General features: G+C 38.2%; 1 protein-coding gene across 1 annotated transcript in view; it reads left to right on the top strand.

The window, feature by feature from the left end:
• LOC110837456 (uncharacterized) overlaps positions 1–23,394 on the top strand; it is a 516,015-nt gene that overhangs the window by 35,986 nt on the left and 456,635 nt on the right. The window contains exon 2 of the mRNA XM_087343743.1: positions 10,981–11,088. Coding sequence (XP_087199869.1) covers positions 10,981–11,088 — 108 coding nt within the window. The remainder of the gene's footprint in view (positions 1–10,980; positions 11,089–23,394) is intronic.

The raw sequence follows: 23,394 nt of genomic DNA, 5'->3' as shown, positions 1-23,394 counted from the left end.
CGTAATAAGTTAACAGTAGTGTATGGAGATCAAGAGACTTAATTCGTAGTAATCAGTACCAGCCATTGAATGTAGCAGTGCTGACAACCCATTAGGAATATGGCTTTCAAGGTGGAACGGGTTTGGTTAAAAGGAGAAAATAAAGGTTTTAGGCGTTTGTCAAACACGACTGTGGGCCACGGACCTCATATTTGCCACCACTGCACCAAACAGTGATTTGAGGGGATGAAGTCTGACATTGCAACCTGGACTGGAGATGAAAAACATACTTTCCAGGAAGTAAAACCACCCTTACTGAAAAATAATAACGTTCAAGATAAGTCTCCCTGAGGGGTATCACATTTACGGGTTGCAATGTGGATGGATTTTTTTTTTTGAGAAGGGCACTGACAAGACGAAAACTGCACGTCGTAACGACTTCCTTTATGTCTCAAAACGACGTCGTCGTAGTGCGGTGCAGTTGGAGAGCGCGTCGCCCCCGGCAGCTCCTCACTGCGGCCCAGTCCCTAGACAAGTGCTGAAATGTGTGCCCCCAACCCCCAACCCCCGTCTGTCTGCGTACATACAATTTATCGCGTCTCTCCATTTTATTCTGTATTTGGTTTTCTTTTCAAGCAATGTTGAATGCGCGGATTCACCGGAGATAGCGAAAAGTCGACGTACGAAATAAAAAGTTTTTTATATTAACCAAAAAAAAACATGACCCGAAACGTTGATTTGTCATGCAGTAACTTTTGAATAGTACTGTACTCATATTTCTCAATGATACGACCCCTTCTGTAATTATCGAAGCACCTAGCGCCTGCCTGACAAGAAACATGGTTATCTGCTTAATTTAATGAACAAAAGTAAACCAACTTAACTAAACCATTTCACTACTAACTTGATATAATCATCGTTTTTTTTTGTTTATTCATTTCCTGTGCTGACTGTATTTTATCTTATTTTGTGGTATTAATTTTATAAGTTCGTTCTGTTTTGTTTTATTTAGTATTTTTAATTGAATTATTTACTTAGGCATATTTAGTTTATTACTGATTATTATTTTGTAATAAATTAACATTGATATTTATATATTTAGTTTATTGTTTGTTTGATTTTGTATTTGTAATGTTTTATTTTTATTATTATAGAAATTAATGTTATTATTGTATTATATTTCATCCTTTACTGTTGTTTAGTGCTTGACTGTTATTGGCCTTATCTGGCTATTGTCAAGCACTTAAATAAATTAATTGAATTAATTATTATTATTATTTATTTAGTATAATATTTTATTTTGTATGTTGTTTGTTTAAAATTGAACTGATTTTAATTTAATTTTTAATTTATTTATCCATAACAATTAGCTCATTTACTTAGTAATTATTTTGCAATAAATTAATATTGTACTTTATATATTCAGTTCATTGTTTGTTTGTTTTAGTATTGTAAGATTTGTATTGTTGTTAGTGCTTGGCTGTTATTGGCCTCTTTTGGATGTTGCCAAGCACTCTAATAAGTGAAATGAAATGAATTGAATGAATAATCTGGTTGAGTCCATAACGCCAGAACCGTAATATTAAGCTCCCCAGATTCCAAAATTCACAGTTGGGAATTAATATAACCCGTTATAATCCTGTAAATTCTCAGTCTGCTTACATATGATCAGTTTAAAATTTAATCTGTTACCAGCAGCTACCCAACGGAGATTCTTTGTAGATTTAATATGTCCAGTCCGTTGTAACTGTTTTATTTTATAATAATAAATGCTAGATGAGGTGTATAAATTACGAAATTGGAAGGAAAAGAGACTCAGAATTTTATCTGCGTCGCCATAGAAGACGGATGTTAGAAGTCTCGTTCATAGTTTTTTGATTAGACGTCGATGATTGGTGCGGTATTAGGCGTTCTTGCAACTTTTCACTTGGCTTGGGTATGTAGTGTCAAATTGGAATTAATGTTACAGGAAGCGATTACCACCTATTCGGAGACATTATTCCGATATTTTCCTGGCGGAAGTAAGGATAAACACGCATATTCTATCAGTGGTGTCGATTATGAGACGTACGAGGTGCGATCGGAAGGTTTCCAGACTGCGCGTATAAAAACCCGTATACTTATCTCAGGTATTAAATTCATCCATAACCCTCGAAGTAGTTCCCCTGGGAGTGAACACAACGATCCCAGCGCCGCTGCCAAGCCTGGAAGCATCCCTGGATCGTTGTGTTCACTCCCAGGGGAACTACTTTGAGGGTGATGGATGAATTTAATACCTGAGATAAGTGTACGGGTTTTTATACGCGCAGTCTGGAAACCTTCCGATCGCACCTCGTAGATTCGAACTCACAAGTTCCCGGAAACAAAGCAGGAAAATTAGACTTTGAATGGGGAAGATCTAGTAAGATTTAAGATCAGATTTTCTTAGGATTTTCTGTTAAATCCGGATTCATCCAAGTAATATTTAAAAATTCATCTGCTGTCTCAAAGAATTAACAAAGTCGTCACTTTTGTGTTCTTTAGGGGGAAAATGTGTATATTTTGAGATCAACACGAAACTCACAAGTGCACTTTGTGGGCAAAATGCAGAATTACTGAATGTTTAAGTAGACATGCAAATTTCCTCTGTTCAACGAGGACTTAATGGCATGTATTCCTGTTACTTTACTTGTCTCTGTAAGTCGGATGTAATTTCTTAGTTAACCGAATGAGAAATGCGATTAATTGAGTAGCAGCGGTGTTTCTGTGAATATGTCGCCGTCGGATTGACGTTCTAGTTGCCATCTTGGTGTTGGGTAAATGTTCTAGTACTGTCGGACGGGTTGCCTACCTATCGATATCGTTTTTCTGCTGAGATTGAGCCAAAAAGGAAGGAAAAAAGTGTCAGAACTGCTAAGAGAAGTGGAAAAGGGATTTCTCGGAAAAGTCGAGTCCACGCGAGTATGGTTGTGTCCAGAAGTGCAAGCTGCTATCGTTAATCTGACGCAAAGCAGGTTATCACAGCGGCTGAGCTTCGGATTTGTTCGGGTTCGTTCCTTTGCCAGATTATCAAGTATGCTGATTGAGGCTTTTTCGTTTTTATTCAGTCCGCCTAAGCGAAAGACGGAACAATACCTTAAAATAGGCCACAGCTCGTCCTTCGTTGTATCGTTCTTCAAATTTATATTACTGTTTTTTTCAAAGATATTAACCACTGCGATTTAAGCAGTGTCGTTAAAATGTCTAATACAGCTATTCCGTGTTTAAACTAAATCGGTACACTAAAAGATTATGTACAGATAAAAATACGTAAAATTTCATTTCCTATTCATAGTGGTCTGAAGAATTTCTCATCGGGTTTTTTTTTTTTAGAATTCACCATTAGGAATGCCATTGAAAATAGGACGCATTACCTTCTGGACCATAATGTCAGTTGGGTTACATCGCACACTTCATATAGAGAAACTCACGTCATCTGTTAGAGGTCTAGATGCAGACGCAGAGAATATTTAAGTACTGTCTTTACCAAAATGCGAGACGAAGTCATATTTCCTTCAGAGATGTTGGAAATTTAAAATATTTGAAAATGAAAATAATTGGCCTAAATCAAAATTTAGTTGAGGAAGAAATTGACAGGCAGTTCATGTCAGTTGCCTCCTACTTGAAGACGTAAAGTTTCAAACAAAAATTAAACTAAATATTTACACTTTATTTTGTATGGGTATGAAACTTGATCGCTTGTCTTAAGGGAATCACACTCCCTTTCTCGAATTCAGAACTTTCCAGAATTGTTACGCCTTGCATACATTTCCTAACTTGTGTTTTTGCTAATTTTGTTTTTTTTTAAAAAAATTCCTAATATGAATTTTGCCTCTTAACAATTTGTCGTTTCGTAATTATTACTTTTTAAGTTTTGATTTCTTCTTAATTTGCGATTGCGTGTGTTTCTTTTGCGCCAATGGAAAATAAACACAGAAACGTGTGAGAACATTTTTGACTTTTTAAATTCACGCTGACTGAAACATTTAAAACGTGAGGTACGCGCACTGCTTTCTAGGGAAAGTCTAGTTGAGCCAGAATTCGTGCAGAATTGGGCTGTCGGCTCGGTTTATTGAATCGTGTTTGAACAGTCGCACGCTTCCCCGAGACGGGCATCAATTGGCGGGGGGTAGGGGGGGGAACTTCTCTCGCCCCCTTCCCGACTCCTTTTCGCGGTGTGTTTAGATTTCTCTGATGGCGAGAACGAGAAACTCTTTACGTCTTAGTGTTTTCTTTCCGCGTGCTTTTTCTCTCATTTCCTCGTCGGTCGCGTTGGGATTTATTTTTTAAGGCGGGGGGGAGGAGGAGAGGGGGTAGAGCGGTTACTCTTGTATTCTTATGGGGCCAGTATTTCTCATAAACACGAAATTGTGTCTCTATCTTGGCCTGCGACATTTTGACTGCCGCCTAGGGGAGAAAATTCATAAACAGGCCAAACACCACTCTGCGTTCTCCTTCATCTCTTATTTATCAACAGTGATTGGCTTAAAGAAGCCCTGCGGATATACAAAGAGACCGCAGGAGCTCTTCGAGTTATCGGTTACAACTCGTAAGATTGTTCAGCAATGTTAAACACGCGCGCGCGCGCGCAGCTTTAAAAATATCCAGAGTTAATTATTCTTCTTCTGCTGTCATTGATTAAGCCGTCTTCTCTGTTTAGAATTCAGTGTCCATTTTTGAAAGAGTCTTCGAAATTTGTCAGGACCCATCGTGAGGTCTTTGCGTTCACAGAACGACGAAACATGTGTATAGAATGTCGCACTCCAAGCGGGATTTGACTCGACTGTTGTACGATTCGATTAATCGAAGGTCGCAATGCGCCGCCAACGTTATCGACAAATATTGTGAAGAAATTGCCGTGGAAAACATCTGCATCTAAGAAAGAGGTAATAACAGGTTAAGGCAGAAAGTTACATAGCCAGATTCTTAGTCTGTATCAATCACTCAAATCAAAATAAATTACAGTGCTCAAACCAGCGAGGATGGATCGACCGATAATGTAGTGTGCATACAGCGATAACGAATAGATTAAATATAAAATTTTAGTCTCAAAATATGAAGGGAAGAAACCACTTTTGAGACGAGAGAAATATAAGTTGTGAGGGTGTGAACTGGAATGAACTGGCTTAGCATAGATTTCGATCGTGTATTTTTTTTTATTTTGAGGTCTGAGTTACCTAAATGTAGGTTTGACGGAAGCTGTAATTAAAACTATCCAATTGTGCCTTATTCGACACAGCATAAAATTTTTGTTTGTTTGCTTGTCATTTTTACTTTGTTTCTTTAATTCGTCTTTGTTTCCTCCTTTCTTTGATCCTGTTTCCATCTCTTTGTGTCTTAAGCGTTGTGAAACGAACGAATAATCAGGACACCGGTATGATTGATTAATTGAGTGCTGTTCCCCTGAGCGACCTCTTAACCCTTTGAAGCCGAAGATCGTCTGAATATTATTTATGAATTCAGTCCGTACCGCGAAGAAAACACTACACCTCACCATTACGAAAATCAGCTGGTTAACCCTTTGAAGCCGAAGCTCGTCTTCATAATATTTACGAATCCAGACCGTACCGCGAAGAAAACACTTCACTTAACCATTAGAAGTCGAATCAGGCGGTACCACATAACATAAGAACATCCCGGTCGAAGCCTTAAATGAGTACAGACGGATGATGTATTGCTTTTGGTCGTTTCGGCGGACAAGCAGCCCGGCGGGGGTGGGGGTGGGGGGGTTGCAAGAAGGCTGTACGTGACAGTGCATCGCGGTGCCTTGTGACGCACAAACGCCATGTTTATGGACACGGCCGCGCGACTCTGTCTGAATAGACGAAACTTATCGTGGCGATTGGCTTTTTCACTTTTCTAGTGCCTCGTCTTTTATTTTCTTCCCACGACGAAGACGTCTCTTTCCTTAAACTCACACTCCTCCTGCCTCACTCATCCTCTGCGTTTATTTTTTCCCCCTTTATCTCTCTTTCTATTACTTGTGGGCTGGTACGAATGTTTAGAACTTGACAAAACTCAGAGCTTAGGACACCTATCTGACATCAAATTGATGAGAGAGTTGTGCTCCAGGGTTTCGTATGCATTTCCGGATGTACGAAAGAAATGGAACTGTATCATCTGAGGCTTTCACGGAGACTAAGTATGATGAATTCCTCGAGGACGAAGATGGTTCTCGAAACGTTGGTGTTTTCACCTTTGAACCATCCGACATGGTTGGTATCCCGAGAAGAATTCATTGTAAGAAATACACGTAGAACCGTTTCTGAAGAATCGATACCCTCGCGTACGCTGAATTAACGAAATTTGAAATGCAAACAGAAGTTCGGTCGGGAATTTTCTTGTAAAGCGACCACTTGGAAGAACGAGATTAGAGGGTAATATTCGGATGTATGTTACAAGATTGATTTTTTAAGTAGACCTATGCGAAGTGAACGGAATTATCTCAGTGAAGTGTTAGTGTGAAGAGTTTTTGAACCGAAGATAAGTACAGTATGTCACGAAAGTTTCTTTTTTTTCTTCTTCAAATTATAACCCCTCGTTGCGGAAAAAATAGAGTTTAAATTTGTAGGTACATTTTGGGTCACTCTGTATTTACTACGAAAACACAGTTTCCCTCCTTTTCTGTTAACATAACACATGTGTTATTTGTCATTATGACCCAGATTTTGAGTCAGAAATTCTTGATAGGTCTATGTAGCAACTCTACACCGTTACTGAGAAGTAAGGATTTGCATTTGTTATTTCACTGGGCAATACGTTTTCGCTTTTATTTTGTTGACGTTTGCTAAATTTCTTGCCGTTTAAAAATAAATTCAGGCGAACAAAAACAATATATTTTAATGAACCTAGACTGTACATTCATTTACATTTCCCAGTTAGATTTTCCGTTTATTAGAAGTGATTTTACTATAATTCTAACTCCATTTCCGAATCTGAAGAAAGATAAATTAAAACATTATTTATGGAGGTCTGAAAGTAGTTAATTTCTGAATGTGATATAATAATACTGGAGTCATTAGCAAAGGCAAAATTTTTAGACCTAGGGCTGATGGTTACAGTCATATCATTGACATATATGAGGAAAATAACACCTTAGTTTGAGTGGGTGTTATGGTATGAATCTGATGATTTTATATCTGCTTTCTGTTTCCCGTCGTGAATGCATGATTCAAACCACTGTCCAGTTATACTTTGAATTCCATAAAACTTAGTTTTTTTCAATAATAATTCATGATTTATACAATCAAATGCTTTAGTAAGGCCACAAGAAATCCGCCAACACGCAATTTGTTAATAAGAGCACACATGATTTCGTTTGTATGATTGAATAGGGCTTTATCTGTTGAGAGACGTTTTCAAAGGAAGGCGGTGGTTTGAAAATGTTGGGTAAGCAGATTTTCACGTAATCTAGTTCGGATGTTATGCCATTTAAGCTTAGTCCACAGTTGTTCGTTTCAGTTATCGATAGCTGGACGCCATTTCTCATGAGTTTATATCGATACGTGATGACGTCACGATTGATGAAGCCACCTGTTGTGGGCTTATAAGTGAGGAATGGCTTGACTGATATTTATTTATTTTGTGTTGGAAATTTGGCAGTTTTAGTTGAAGTAGAATAAATTCTGGATGTACGTTGACAATTGGACGTAATAACATTTACTGATGACGTAGTGAAATACGTCACTAAATGAAAGAAGTTATCTGCATGGGTGCATTGGAAAATAGTTGAATAGTCTAATTTTAAAAGTTAATTGATATATATTATTGGAGTGTGTGGAAGATGCAACGTAAAATTATATCTTACTTAATTTGTTCCTGAGACTGGGAGAGATTTTTTGAACAGGAGACATTCTATCGTCTAGTCCAGCAATAAGCCTGCCATTTTTACTGTAATATCAAGTGATATGTAAAAGATTTAAATATCTTGAATGATCTGAACTTGAAACTATCTTATTCCGAGTATATATTTTTCATTGGTCAGTTGATAGTTACTCGATCGTCCAATTAATGTATTTCCCAGCCTTTATGTATCCTGAAGGATTATCAGCGTGTTATAAAACCCTTTTGAAGTCTGTACTTCGTTTTGGAGTAAGATATGTTTTGATATTGAATCGTAAGAGGTGCCTTTGTCTGCGAATTGATCGGCTCATTGCCCGAAGTCTCTGGAAAGAGCAGCGCACACAACCATGCCCCGAGCTAGGAAAAACGTTGTTTTATAACAGGCCGAAAATATTATGCCTTTCAGAAAAGGATGAGTTGGAAAAGAAAATTAATATTCGTTTTCTGTTCTGTCTCAATTTCTTCGCGGATTATAAAAGCGCCAGTTTTTTAAAATTACTTTAGGAACTAATTAAAGCAGAAGCTTCTAAAGTCTTAAAAAAAAATATATATATACGAAGCTTCGAAGAGCCGCATTTACTGAGATGAACCGCCGGTCTATTTTTATGACTGGGGCTCGCACTTAGTTAAATTAGTTCATGTCGGATGTCAGGACATTGGAACGGTCCCTAAACACATAGAAGAGTTTTCGAGGGAAGATTTCAAGAGACAAATCTTCACAGCATCCCTAGTCGAAAGAGGGGGGGGGGGGCGTTAGTGGGAAAATATAACTCCTCAGTGCTCTAAAACAACAAGGAACCCCTCTCTTCTACCACTCATTGCATGCAGAGCTGACGGATAAAGGCAGGCGATTGTTAGGGACAGACAGACAGACAAGCTCTGCAGATTTCTATAGGCGATTCGTCTGTCGGTACACAACGCTTTGCAATCTCATCAAAACGTCGAGAGAGAAAAAAGGCACAGGCTTTATTGGGTATTTAACTTCTTACGCTCATTTGATGGAGGCGATTCAATCTACGTTAAATACTTTATAGCGTTTGAAAGAGGAATCCTTTACTGTAGTGTCGTAAACCAATGACTCGCATCGCAGAGAATTCGTTATAAAATTCTTAAGGGGCGAACTTTGAAAGTAGAAGAAAAAGTTGTCGAAGGCGCATTCCTGATACAGTCATATGTCAGTTGGAAGAAAGATGGAATATTACACATTAACTAAAGAATGCAAGAAAACCGAAAGAAAGAAAGAGCTAAGGATAAAGATTGTGAGGACGAGAGGAAAACAAGTGAGGGAGAGAAGTACAAAGACAGAAAAGTGTAAAGGAAAGCAGGAAATTCAGGAAAAATGTCACGGAAATGTTTGCAGCGCATTGCAATGTTTCAACCGGGAAATAATAGGGAAAGGCCCGTGTTGGAAAAGTGGTTCTATGTCTTGTGCAAAAAAGGAGCGTAGCTGTGTGTGTGGATTTTGGTGGACTGGCTCCGGATGGAGTCCAATGACAGGCTTTTGGTCACACTGTGGTGAACTTCCGTGTTTAGTTGGTAGAAATTCCTTGATCAAATGAACAACAGTCTGTTCGAAGATTTTTTGACACAGAAACAACTCACCCGAAGATTTCTGTCTTCTGGGTTATTACGCCTTGTAGTCTGGTCTCCCCGATGACGGAGGCAGTATGACCTCTGAAACGTTGGTAAACATCTACCAGACTACACAGCGCAACAACCCAGAAGACAGAAATCTTCATACTCATCGCCCTGATGACGGAGGCAGTATGACCTCTGAAACGTTGGTTAACATCGACCAGACTACACAGCGCAACAACCCAGAAGACAGAAATCTTCATACTCATCGCCCTGATGACGGAGGCAGTATGACCTCTGAAACGTTGGTAAACATCTACCAGACTACACAGCGCAACAACCCAGAAGACGGAAATCTTCATACTCATCGCCCTGATGACGGAGGCAGTATGACCTCTGAAACGTTGGTTAACATCGACCAGACAACACAGCGCAACAACCCAGAAGACAGAAATCTTCATACTCTGATGACGGAGGCAGTATGACCTCTGAAACGTTGGTTAACATCGACCAGACTACACAGCGCAACAACCCAGAAGACAGAAATCTTCATACTCTGATGATGGAGGCAGTATGACCTCTGAAACGTTGGTTAACATCGACCAGACTACACAGCGCAACAACCCAGAAGACAGAAATCTTCATACTCTGATGATGGAGGCAGTATGACCTCTGAAACGTTGGTTAACATCGACCAGACTACACAGCGCAACAACCCAGAAGACAGAAATCTTCATACTCTGATGATGGAGGCAGTATGACCTCTGAAACGTTGGTTAACATCGACCAGACTACACATCGCAACAACCCAGAAGACAGAAATCTTCAGACTCACCGTTGTGAAAACCTCAAATCCTACATACAACTCACACGTCTGTACGCTACAAAGAGCCTGCGAACAAGGCATGTACTTTGACTTAAAATCTGTTGTGTGGAACTATTTCTTACTATCCGTAATGTTGGCTATCAGTACTGAAACAAACCACAAAATTGCTATTGGCTATTACACACTTGATATTGAAATTAATCATTTTTGCATGGCACCTACAGAGCTGGTAATGTTGTAATATCCACTTGGTTTTGGGTTATATTAACATCGTTGTTTACAGTAACAGAAATCTGTAAAAACTATTTGAACAGTGGAACGCTAGAATTACTTTAACACGTGTTTGGTTCATTATAAAACACGTTTTCGCTGTACCCGGAACCCGGTGGTCGGTCACAGCAAATTCATCAATGACCAAAAGTTACAAAACTCTTCTCGGCGCGTGTGGAATAAGTGAGTTGGTTATTTTATTCTGAAACGGATGCATAACAGATGCGTACAGGAAACCAGTCACAAGAAGGTGATGAATCATCTCAAACCCACAGTGCGTCATTCAATCCGATTCGTAACAGATACAAGAAATACTCCCCATTTTTTTACAAGCCTTTGTTTAGATCAGTTCCCTAACAAGATATGCTCGGCACACGGAAGAATTCACTAGACACACATTTGTCCTTCTGTTTGATTTTTCCTTCCATTTTTGTATTTTTATGTTACATTTCTATTTCTTTGGTTCTTAGGGAGATGCTGTGCACGAAGTACTTTAGACTTCATCATATCGATGTTGGGGTCCCCAGAAGCGCGGATCTGGGGCATCAGCCTCGCCCTAAAGACAGCCTTGCTAACAGGTAAAAAAAATTTTGATGCAATTTTTATAGAAATATTTAATGTGTGCTTAGTTCCTTACTCAGTTTAGGAACAGCCGAATAAATTGTGTACTGCTGACATGTAAGTTTTTTGTCGTGTAAATGTTTCGAAAGTGGATCGGGCGTTATGCATTCGGGTAAGTGTAAGAATGCAACTATCAAAATACGGTTCAGGATTATACATTTTTCCGGCAGCATGATGACGGATTGGCGTAAAGGCAGGAAACTTCGAACAATAACATTGAAATTATTTCTAAACTGGAAGAATTTCCGGGATAAACATAAATAGACCAAACTATTTCTCTAACTAAGGTAGGATCTTGTTGTATTCCGACTAACTAACTAACTAACTAACTAACTAGATGGCTTACCGAACCCGAAGGTTCATCACCGGATTAACCAAAACCCTCCACCGGACCCTGTCCTGGGCCAACAAAATCCAGTCTCCTTCAACTCCTATCTCCCATAGATCCCGCCTGAGATTATCCTCCCATCTACGTCTAGGTCTCCCCAGAGGTCTCTTCCCCTCAGGCTTCCCAAATAGTGGACCCAACCAAACAGATGGCTTACAGAACCCGAAGGTTCATCACCAAACTAACCAAAGCCCTCCACCGGTCCCTGTCCTGGGCCAACAAAATCCAGTCTCCTTCAACTCCTATCTCCCATAGATCCCGCCTGAGATTATCCTCCCATCTACGTCTAGGTCTCCCCAGAGGTCTCTTCCCCTCAGGCTTCCCAAATAGTGGACCCAACCAAACAGATGGCTTACAGAACCCGAAGGTTCATCACCAAACTAACCAAAACCCTCCACCGGACCCTGTCCTGGGCCAACAAAATCCAGTCTCCTTCAACTCCTATCTCCCATAGATCCCGCCTGAGATTATCCTCCCATCTACGTCTAGGTCTCCCCAGAGGTCTCTTCCCCTCAGGCTTCCCAAATAGTGGACCCAACCAAACAGATGGCTTACAGAACCCGAAGGTTCATCACCAAACTAACCAAAGCCCTCCACCGGTCCCTGTCCTGGGCCAACAAAATCCAGTCTCCTTCAACTCCTATCTCCCATAGATCCCGCCTGAGATTATCCTCCCATCTACGTCTAGGTCTCCCCAGCGGCTGTATTCCGACTGCGGATTTTAATATAGAATCTCCAGTTTCCGAGGATCCTAACATAATTAAAATTACGAATTCAGTAGAGTGTCATATATGTAAATAATTTATTAAATAACTAGATTTGCAGCTAGGGGTTTTATACTTGTTAAATTTTTCGTAACTTACAGACCGTTCTCACATTCCATCTAACTTTTTTCTCCTCTCATATACTCTGCAGACTTTCATCAAAACTTTGTCTTCTGTAGGTCTTTTTCTGTGTTCTGTTCTAAATATTTCTAAGTTTCTTTATACACGAATATTCTGTGCTGTGAAGTTTTATCTGTTTTTAGTGGCTTCATTATTTAATAAATTTGTTGATGTTAGGTTTTTGTCTCGTTTAATCACAATTCAACTATATCCTTTTGATTCGTATTCGTAAAGGAGGGAGCCATTTTGCATGCCCTATAATCAGAATGTCCTTAGGGAGATACAAAATGCTTTGTGCTTGCAGATGTTGAGAACGTATTTTATAGTCATTCCAAAATGTGTCATAAAGTTGAAGTAATGTACCGTCGGACGCCTAAGATGATCTTCCGTCTTATGTAGTATCGCGTGAGAAGACAGTGATAAGTAAATAATAACCCAAGATTATGACGTACTTCGGGTTTAGAGTATGTTAAACCTGCGGATATTATTTATTTAGTGAAATATGCTTGAGTTACGGTGTGGTATATGACACATTTAACGTAGGTTTGTAGCACCGTATAGTCTGGTAGAAGTTTACAAACGTTTCAGAGGCTCTTTCTGCTTCCATCATCAGGACGATGAGTGATGGAGGCATCAAGGACATGTGAAACGTTGGTAAACATTCCGTCAGAAAGATTTATTAAGTTTCTGGGTTGAATACTTGTCTTGTGGGACTTGACTACTTTTGAAGCTTCGTGCGAAGATTGTGGTAGAATATAATTACAGTTTAATGGGTCAGCTGTTTGTCACAAACGTTAAATTTAGATAACCAAGTATCGAAGTAGACGATCGATTCATTGGTGAAATTTTTGTTCAGTTCTCCTAAACACTAAATAGCCACATGTCCACTACATTTATTATATTTTTATTAAATATATTTATTTTGTACAGTCTATAACTTTCACTTAAATATAAATAACCCTAGACTATTTTTAATATATATTTATACGATTATTTATGTATTTCCTATGTCAATTCATACTCATTCCAAGAAAATAATTAAACATTAATTCCACAGATAAATATAACGTCTGACTGCAATAAGCAACTTACCATGAAAATGGAAAGCTACAAACAGAACTACGGATCATTATAATATATTGCATCAAATATCTAATAGTTTTTAAAATGTTTTAAATTGATAAAAACCTGAAGACGACGGTATTACCCGTCGAAACATGTCGTTTTAATAAAAGCGCTGAAAAATATAATGTAAAATCGTATTTACGATTAAGAGCGCTAATATAATATTTTACACAACAAAATGTTTTAATATTATATAATTTTTTACAACACCAATAAACTTCAAACGTTTGTGTATAGGCTGTACAAAATAAATATATTTAATCAAACACAAACATGACGCATATAAGATACAAATATCTTTTTATTATTAACTTTCCTTGAAGCCTTTTGATATTGAAGAACTTGTAGCAATGGTCGTGTTTACATTTTGTTGAAAAGAATAAAATTAATTGTTTCGAATTAAACGAGAGTGTCGTTGAATGGGGTGCAGATTTCTGGCTGTGAAATTAAATGAGTGTGAACTTTAAATTGCTGAAGTTATATTCTTTCTTCGCTTAGTATAATTTAATCGCTTTAAGGGTTGGAAAGAGGGGTGGGAGGAGTGCACATGGGTGACTGATGAGGGTGGTTTCGTCCAGTAGCTGAGAAGCGGTGCTCATCCGGCGTTAAATTGCATCGTGAGCACAATTTCTCTCCCAATGACAAAAATACGAAATCCTATCAAGACATTTCGTGCTACTAGGCCGAGTTTCCTTCGTCTCGCTTCTGCAGTAAAGAATCCATCGTAGTCTGAAAACAACTTCTATAAGTTGACTATCGTATCTTAATCTGCTGTCTTTAATAATTTATCCCCCTAAATAAAAATCTCAGTTTCTCACATCCAGATGTTTTTTTAAAAAAATATTCGCTCATTTAAAGTTCTGTTAGGTGTTTTTTTTTCCCCAGAAGTTAGAACGATTTACGAAAATATGTCGTCACAATACATCGATAATATTTAAAAAGATAGTGTAATTGCGTCATATTGTGAATATTATAACAATTATTTATTTTAATCCGTCTTATCACAATATTTAAAATTTCTTATAATTAAGATAATAAAATAATATAATATAATAAATAATAATAATAAATATAATATTTTGGAACAAAATGTAAATCGATCAATCGATATGGAACATCAATGATATTTTATTATCTTAATTATAAGAAATTTTAAATATTGTGATAAGACGGATTAAAATAAATAATTGTTAAATATTTAAAAAGTAGAACATAATTCTGTGTGAAAATGCAGTGCATTTTTCCGTTTATTCCATTTAGGCATTTGAAATTTGGGCTTGTTATATTCCGGGGCGCACAAAATCTACATTTCTTGCAAAAGTGTTGCATATCACATACGAACCAAAGTACACAGGCATGTTCTAACTCGACACATGTTTTGTACAGAATCGGAAGTTTTGTCGCCTTAATTATGAAGTTTCTGCAACGTGGCACAAATTAGCTCCACCAATCTTCATGACTGGAACGTGGGGGTGGGTGGGTGGGGGGTGAGCTTCTTTTCATCATTAACGGAGCTGATGTCGTGATTGGGGGCACCAGAAAATTCTACTGCTCAGTAATTTGGGTCGCAAGAAGATTACTTATCTCCCTGAGCATTGAAAGACTGACATACTGACATTCTAACCTAACCTATAAGTTACTTGTTGAGTACTAAATAACAAAGTCATTAACGAATCAATTAACAGACTGGTCAATAGGGGATTAATTAATTAACCGGCTGACTGATTAACGAACAAACGCACAATCTTCCTCATTGACGCATTAACTCTTTTGTTGCCTAACTAGGCAACTAATTAACGAAGTAATTAACTCAGTCATTGACTTAGTAACTGAAGGATTTACTCCGACTGACTTCTTGTTATATAGACCGACCCCATAGGTAATATATTTGTTAATTAATAGTACGTTAACTGTTACTGATTGATGGACTAATTAACTACAAAATTAAGCAAGTATAGAACAGATTAATTGACTGGGTGACTTAATAGGAAATGAAATTCCAACTGATTGACTTAGTAATTAAGTTACAAATTTAATGATTTAACTAGTCAGTAATTCATGACCTTTCTTCACTGATCACGTTTTAGGTGTGCCCAGGCATTTTCTACTTACAATTATTAATCCGTTTCAAGTTATTGCTCGTAAACTGTTTTAATTACCATCAGAACGAAGGTTTTCAACTGATTTTTTTTTCCGGTAAATGATTTTCCGTAATGCTTTGGAACAGTTAACAGAAGTATTTTTATTTATGTTGATGGTAGATTGATTTTGGAAGGAAATTCTGATGCCCAGCTTTCTTTATTTGAGTCTCAGATTCAGGTTGAGAGATGTTTTATGGTGATTAAGAAAAATAATTTTCCTAAGGATGATTGCCTTTAGCCTATTATCAGGGGAATGAAAGATAAGGCCTTAGATTTTTCTTCCTAGGTCAGAGGATTTTACGTGCGTAACTCTATACATTAAACATAAGAAATGCTGACCTACGCTACAATATGTTGGAAAGAAAGAATGTATTTGGTACCGCATGTATAGGAGGTCACGCGTAAGGCTTGTAGTTTACAGCCAAGTTCAGTGGAGTTTCTGCTTACCGCGTCTCCGGTCGTTTTCCGTGTTCCCCTGTGAACCGCCTCCTACGTATGACATCTGAGAAGTTGCGATACTTTTAAGGACAGAGAAAAACGCGAGAAGGCCTCAGTGGCTTTTTAAATAAAACAGAGGAATCTTAACGCGCCTTTCCGTCATTAATTCAGTTTACAGGGGGTGATAGACGTCTGTGATTTTAACCACATCCGACGAAACTCGGTCGGGTGGTTTCTGTTTATTTTGAAATTGTGACCTCAAACATTTCCATATTTGTTGTTTTCAACAGATAAAATGCATTATTTATAAAACGTTTAGTAATGTATTTAAATTGCCAATATTTTATATTTTCAAACATGCCGGTTAACACAAGGACGGGCCCGAGCGGACTGGGACGATGGCAGAAATCACAAATGGAATAACTATTTCTTCCAACAGAATGCATTTATGAGCTTCGTATGATTCTCAGAATAAACAGCTACTATTTTCGTAAACAGCGTTAAATCGTCTATGTTATTACGGCTGTGACACGACTCGAGCGAATGACGTCACTAGCTTCTGGATGTCAACGAAGGCAGCGTTCTTCTTAGACGACCGGGAAGATGATGTTGGAAACGTAAACCGTAGGGGTAGCAGGCGAAAGGAAAAGCCGAGCCTCTCGGCTTACAAAGATAGAAAGGGGGAGAAAAACTCGAAGAAGGCGGGAGTGAGCAAGAATTTGTCTTCGGGAATACGACTCCTGACGTGGACCTCATTTGTCGGTCGGAGAATAGTCGGAGGGGAGCGGTGGTAAGCCCGTCAATAAATGTTAGGAAAAGAACTCACCGCACGAGAAAGGAAAAAATACATAAAGGACGACAGGGGTATCCAGCATCTTACTTAAAATGAGACCAGAGTCAAAGTTTTTATCATACACCAGACCTGACATTATCCTCCCATCTACGTCTAGGTCTCCCCAGCGGTTTCTTCCCCTCAGGCTTCCCAAATAGTGGACCCAACCAACCAGATGGCTTATGAAACCCGAAGGTTCATCACCGAACTAACCAAAGCCCTCCACCAGACCCAGTCTCCTTCAACTCCTATCTCCCATAGATCCCGCCTGAGATTATCCTCCCATCTACGTCTAGGTCTCCCCAGAGGTCTCTTCCCCTCAGGCTTCCCAAATAGTGGACCCAACCAACCAGATGGCTTATGAAACCCGAAGGTTCATCACCGAACTAACCAAAGCCCTCCACCGGACCCTGTCTCCTAACTCCTATCTCCCACAGATCCCGCCTGAGATTATCCTCCCATCTACGTCTAGGTCTCCCCAGCGGTCTCTTCCCCTCAGGCTTCCCAACCAATACCCGGTGCACACTTCTTGTCTCATCCATGCGCGCTACATTCCCCGCCCATCTCATTCTTCTTGACTTAATCACCCTCACAATATTAGGGGAGGAGTACAAATGTTTATATGTAATTTTTGTAATGGGCCTGTTTAAAAGGTAGTTCGAATTAAGGATATCTTGGGTAGAGTGAGGACCAGTGCTGGGTTTGCCCTATACCTTTGCTAGAGCCTCGACCCCTGTGAGGTCGTAAAGTAAGGAGAGAGAGGGAGAGAGAGAGAGAGAGAGAGAGAACTTTTTATCGCGAACACTCTATTCCAGTACCATAACTCAACTTCATATTGTTTAACTCTCAGGTAGAGGGCGACACATCATTCCACGAGGTCACTAGTTAAGAATCAGAATTTGGTTCTCGCAGAATTCAGATTACGGATGAACACTTAACTTCCACATTGCCTGCTGTATTTAATCACGGTGTGCTGACGCTTGATCTGTTACAGCAGCTGCTTCTAGTTGTATCGAGCTAAATTTATGGCGTGTGTGTCTTATTAAAAGGGGCGTTTCATGTACAACTATCATGTTAAACTGACGGATTCTTAAATTTATATTGTTCTCTGCTTTAATTAAGTATCGTCTAATTGGGCCACTAATTAATTATGCATTGCTTTTAAAATAGACGGTGAACTATGTAAGTGTTAAATGCATCTTGTACAAGCCGTGCGTGTGCACTAGAGCAATGGTATTCAACCTGGGGTACGCGAAGACATCTTAGGGAGTACGTGAAATTTAAAAAAATATATATTATTTTATGATAAACACTGAATAATCAGTAATGTAATTTATTTAATTTATTTTAGATGTAGATTATATATTATGTATAACTTGAATTATACACCAACAACTTTTGGGGGTACAAAGTTGAAGAGAAATTATATATGGGGGTACGCGAAGACATCTTAGGGTGTACGTGTAATTTAAAATTTTTTTTTTATGATAAACACTGAATAATCAGTAATGTAATTTATTTTAGATGTAGATTATATACTATGTATAACTTGAATTATACACCAATAACTTTGGGGGTACAGAGTTGAAGAGAAATTATATCTGGGGGTACGCGAAGACATCTTAGGGGGTACGTGAAATTTTTAAAAAAAAAATATTTTATGATAAACACTGAATAATCAGTAATGTAATTTATTTTAGATGTAGATTATATACTATGTATAACTTGAATTATACACCAACAACTTTGGGGGGTACAAAATTGAAGAGAAATTATATCTGGGGGCACGCGAACAAAAAAGGTTGAATACCACTGCACTAGAGGTTACTCTTATTATGAACTTCGCTTTCAGTGACCCGTACAGAGCCTATTACGCGTCAAAACGCAGACTAAAATTCATACCCGGAATCGAGACGAAATTATAGAAGTTTTCGCATGGACGCCATGTTGTTTTACAAAATATCTGTGTGGTAATTAATAGCGGAAAATTAAAATTGAGTAATGTGAGGACAATTTAGTTACGAAGGAAAGAATCTTTCTGGGTTTAAGAAATGTGTGTTGTTGTGGCCCGTCCATTCGTATCTCGGGGTGAAACTTAAAATATTTGCTCTTTATTAACACAGTTGGTCTACTTTTTTTTTTTTATAGGTTTTGGTTCGAATGACAGAAACAAAATATAATATTTATTAACCTATATTAAATATTCTGATTTGTTAATACATTTGAATTTCAGATTAAGTAAAACTATTATGCAGAGTATGCTGAAATATCACATTTTATAATTTAATCCACGACGGCTATTTTCAACTGGAGCTAGACTATAACGTATTGAAAATATTTTAATGAAACTCTCATATTAAATATATTATGATTTAGAATAACGTAGTTAATGCTATAAATAATGCAGATTTATATTATTTTCTGTCAGAGAGGCGAACAAATTCTTTCGATCCTGAGTAGCCAAGCAGTGTAAGGAGCTCCCGAAAAACAGAGTTTGCTGGTTTGAATACCATTCATCGTGTATTGACTCGTTCATGCTCGAACGGTAGATGACTTAGGACGGTCTGATTCTCTATCCAAGTGTTTCTACCGCTTTTCTTGATAAAGATTTAGATCATTTCTACTGGAGAAGGAGCTACATTTTTAATATTGTTAGACTGGAATATAAAATAATGTTTGAGTCATAACAAAACTGTTAGTATAGTTTTGGTGCTGTGTAAAGTTCAGAGTTCAAGGGTTTTATCTCTACGAATACAATCAACCATTGGTGACATGTTTATAAATAAATAAATAACTGGAAACGATTGAAATTCAACGAAATTATTTCTGATAAATTAATTAATGTAGCGTTTTACAGTACCAGATAAGACCGCCGGTCTCAGTGAGTTACATGTTGGCCTTGTTCCAACACCATTTATATCAAGGTGCAGGACACTATCCTGAGACAACTTTCGTCCACGCCCTATCCTCATAACCCTAAAACTATTTTCATACAGGTTTCCCCATCACATTCTATGTGCATGTTTGTTTTCCCCATACGAGTCAAATGCCCAGTCCGAGCTGTGCAAATTCCTTTTTACTGAGAGTAACAGATACAATACTTTTTATTCGTTTTGTGTTCAGTACTTTACCTGCTTTAAATTGTTCGTAATTTGTGGTAATGTTCGAGTGTATTGAATTAATTCGTAAAGAGGGGCCAAATGGGAATGATCTGTTCCAAATCCATTTAGTCTACAAAAAAAAAAAAAATGCACTGAACCTTAAAATGCAGTTGTTAACTTCCTCACTGTTGTTCTGAACTTCGGAAGCTGTCACGTGGTACTTTCAATAACTTCGTGCCAAATTCATGTTGAAGAGTGTTGATTGAGGTGTTGTAGCAATGGTTGTTTCATTATGAGAGCCTTATGTTGAATATTTTCCAATGTCTGAGGCATATTTAACGTATAGACATTTCGAGAATTTGTCGTACTCACAGGCTATTAGTTGTCTATATACTAACATATTTATTATATTTTATTTCTAATATTTGTGGCGATGGTTGGGATAAAGTCTGGTACCAGTACCAGTCATTATAACATCGGTGCGGTTAAAAAGGGATTTTATTATAAGGCAACTTACGCGTTGGGCCAAAACGGCTATTATTTCTTAAGTAGTAGATAGTCTATCATAAATAGGCCATATCATACGATGGACAATGCCCAACATCCCATAAAATTGAACACACACGAGATTTCGTGTTTTTGGTCTCCCGTCTTCAGATGATTTTAGTTTGGATATTAGCGGCAGTGATCGATATCAAACACCCGGTTTAAAATTAAAACTATGGCGATTGCACTAATTGTATGCTTAGTTTTTAAAGCATGAAATACTCGCTGTAAGATGATACGTAATCCACTTGCAACATTTTCAAGTCCGTTTTAGTGTCGATAATATGAACTTGACAGTGGCGGAATATTTATGTCCAAATGCCTCCGAAGAGTTGAGATGTACACTTTCCTCGGAGATATGTAATCTCCTTGTGCATTGATTCCCCTGTTGTTATATTAGCCCCTTTGTACGGATGGAAGTGTTAAAAGGATTAAGTAGACCACGTGATAAGTTAGCGACACTGATTTTCGTTCAAAACATTACATTTATATGTTCAACAAATAGGCATAAAGCTTGACAATGTATTAAAAACTTGAAATAACGCTTTTGAAATAAGTACTATTCCTCAACCTGATAACAGCCTTGTGTTCTTAATTTTTAAAGCCTACTGGTAACTATATGTACCACCTGCTTTAACATTAGATATCTGTATTTTCTATTATTCATAGAAATAATATCAATGAACAGCATTAATCAGACGGACTTTAAAATGGAGACGCGTTCTTAAATGTTTTTGGCTTCAAACGTTTAACGTATGGTTAGAAGTCATCGATTTTTAAGCCGAGGTTTTCCTTGGAAAAGTTCCCCGGGAGAAAACGTCTTGAGTCTGAGGCTCTGTGTGGTAGAGACTAAGAATGCGGGAGTTCTTACCTCCACGTCCCTATACATCTCCATACAGTGGTGTTAGGCACGGGGGGGAACATTATCTTCTGAAGTGTCTCCATCTGCTCTGTATATTACATGTTGTTACGGTGACGGCGTTAGAGTAATAGTCTGTTCTATCATGGATGTAACTATTACAGTGTATTGAATGGTAATCTTGGTAATGCTATGGGGTAAATATATTTTATGAGAGGCTGTCCTCCTTTGTGTGACATGACGAAGCCCTCTGGACATGTTTGGCCGAGCAAAACCAGCGAGGATATGAGTGTTTCACTGTGGTAATGTACGATGATACGTTATTTAGTGACATGTTAAATCGTGGCTCCCGTATCACCACCGTGTCACTTAGTTGAAGCCAATTACTTGGCAGCTTTTTTTTTAAAATAAATTCGGGTCATCAAACTTATCAGCAAAACCTCGGTCGGATATGAACGACCAGCCACCATTTCGTACGTATCTTGAGGAGTGTACGACAAGTGTGACCCTTTTGTCGCCTAAATCTGTGGAAGTGTGATGTCTTTAATACAGAATCGTAGTTGATGTTTATTAAGTATGTACCATGAAACAATGTTTCTAGGTTCCTATCGTCGTTAAACGTGTGTTTTCTAATGGAACTTAACATTTTCTGTAAATACCGAACTGGCAAATTCCTTTCTCCATTAAATAAAACAGAGAGCTTTATATTCCTGTAAACCGTAAAGCAGCCACGGTGGTCTAGCGGTTAGAACGCTGGCCTTGTAATCCTGGGGGTCTCGGGTTCGATTCCCGGCGGTGCCCGAATTTATAACTTGTGTTGGGCAAGGCCGTGGTCTAGGCAACACGGAGTTTTCCTCCGTGGCATCCCAACAATTACTCCATTCACACACAGAAGAAGGCAATGGCAAACCACTTCTGGATCATCTGCCAAGAACGTATATGAACAGGTCCCAGTCCGAGAAAAGGATGGAAGGATCCTGTTCATATGGACCTGTCGTCACACAGAACACTAAATAAATAAATAAATAAATAAACCGTTTTATGAATTTGAAGGAGAAAATTATGAGATGTAGAGTAGAAATTAAGTTCACGATGAAATCGGAAGAATTATTCCGAAGACACTTAAGCGTGAACAAAACATTATAGACGAAGGCATGTAAAAATTATGTTGCCAGTTGTTTTGAGCGATTTTTGGACAAATATAAATTACAAACGTTTGAAAATAAAATGTAAAATGTTTTAACGTAACTTAAGACGTAAGCTGTCAGTTTGAAAGATAACAGGATGATAAGCTTCTTAGTTAAGTGGTTTCTGCACCTGATTCGTGTTTGTGATGTCTCTGGTTCAAGCTTGGGTTCGAAGACTGGTTGTCCTGACGGGCGTCTAGCGAGAACGAATATTACTTTCAATCGCGTAGTTGAATGAACCATGAATACAATAAAGAATGATCCGGCAATAACACTAACACCACTTATAACTGATTTAAAATTATTCTGTGATAAAAGGTTTTAAAATATGCATATTTGCTAAAAACTTTCTTTTGTAGACTGTAAAGTAGAAATGATGCAGCTACATGAAATTTACATTTAGCATTCGGTTTATGGAAATACGTAGGGTCTAATAGACCGTTTCAGCTACGAACGCGAAATTTTGTTTAGCTGCCCACGCCAGATTTCGCATTTGTACTCATAAATGCACCAACAATTTTATATGAAATTATTTTTGTTTGTTAGAAATCTTAAACATGGCGACTTAGCGCATTTTTTAAAATTACGTCTATATCAGAGAGAATCTGTACACAAAGGTCTGTGAAGGAAAATTACACGTATTTTTTCCCCAGAGGGCATCATCTTAGGGTCTTTATACCGTGTGCCGTACATTTTCGTCAGTGGTTCCTTGTTTCGCCAACAGCCGAGCGACGTGAAGACCCCGTCTGCTTAGGCAGGACG

Source organism: Zootermopsis nevadensis, unplaced genomic scaffold (genome assembly GCF_977971745.1).
Source record: "Zootermopsis nevadensis isolate Lab colony 2312 unplaced genomic scaffold, Znev_1.0 Znev_ptg000006l, whole genome shotgun sequence".
NCBI lineage: Eukaryota > Metazoa > Arthropoda > Insecta > Blattodea > Termopsidae > Zootermopsis > Zootermopsis nevadensis.
This window is presented reverse-complemented; position numbering and strand designations above follow the sequence as displayed.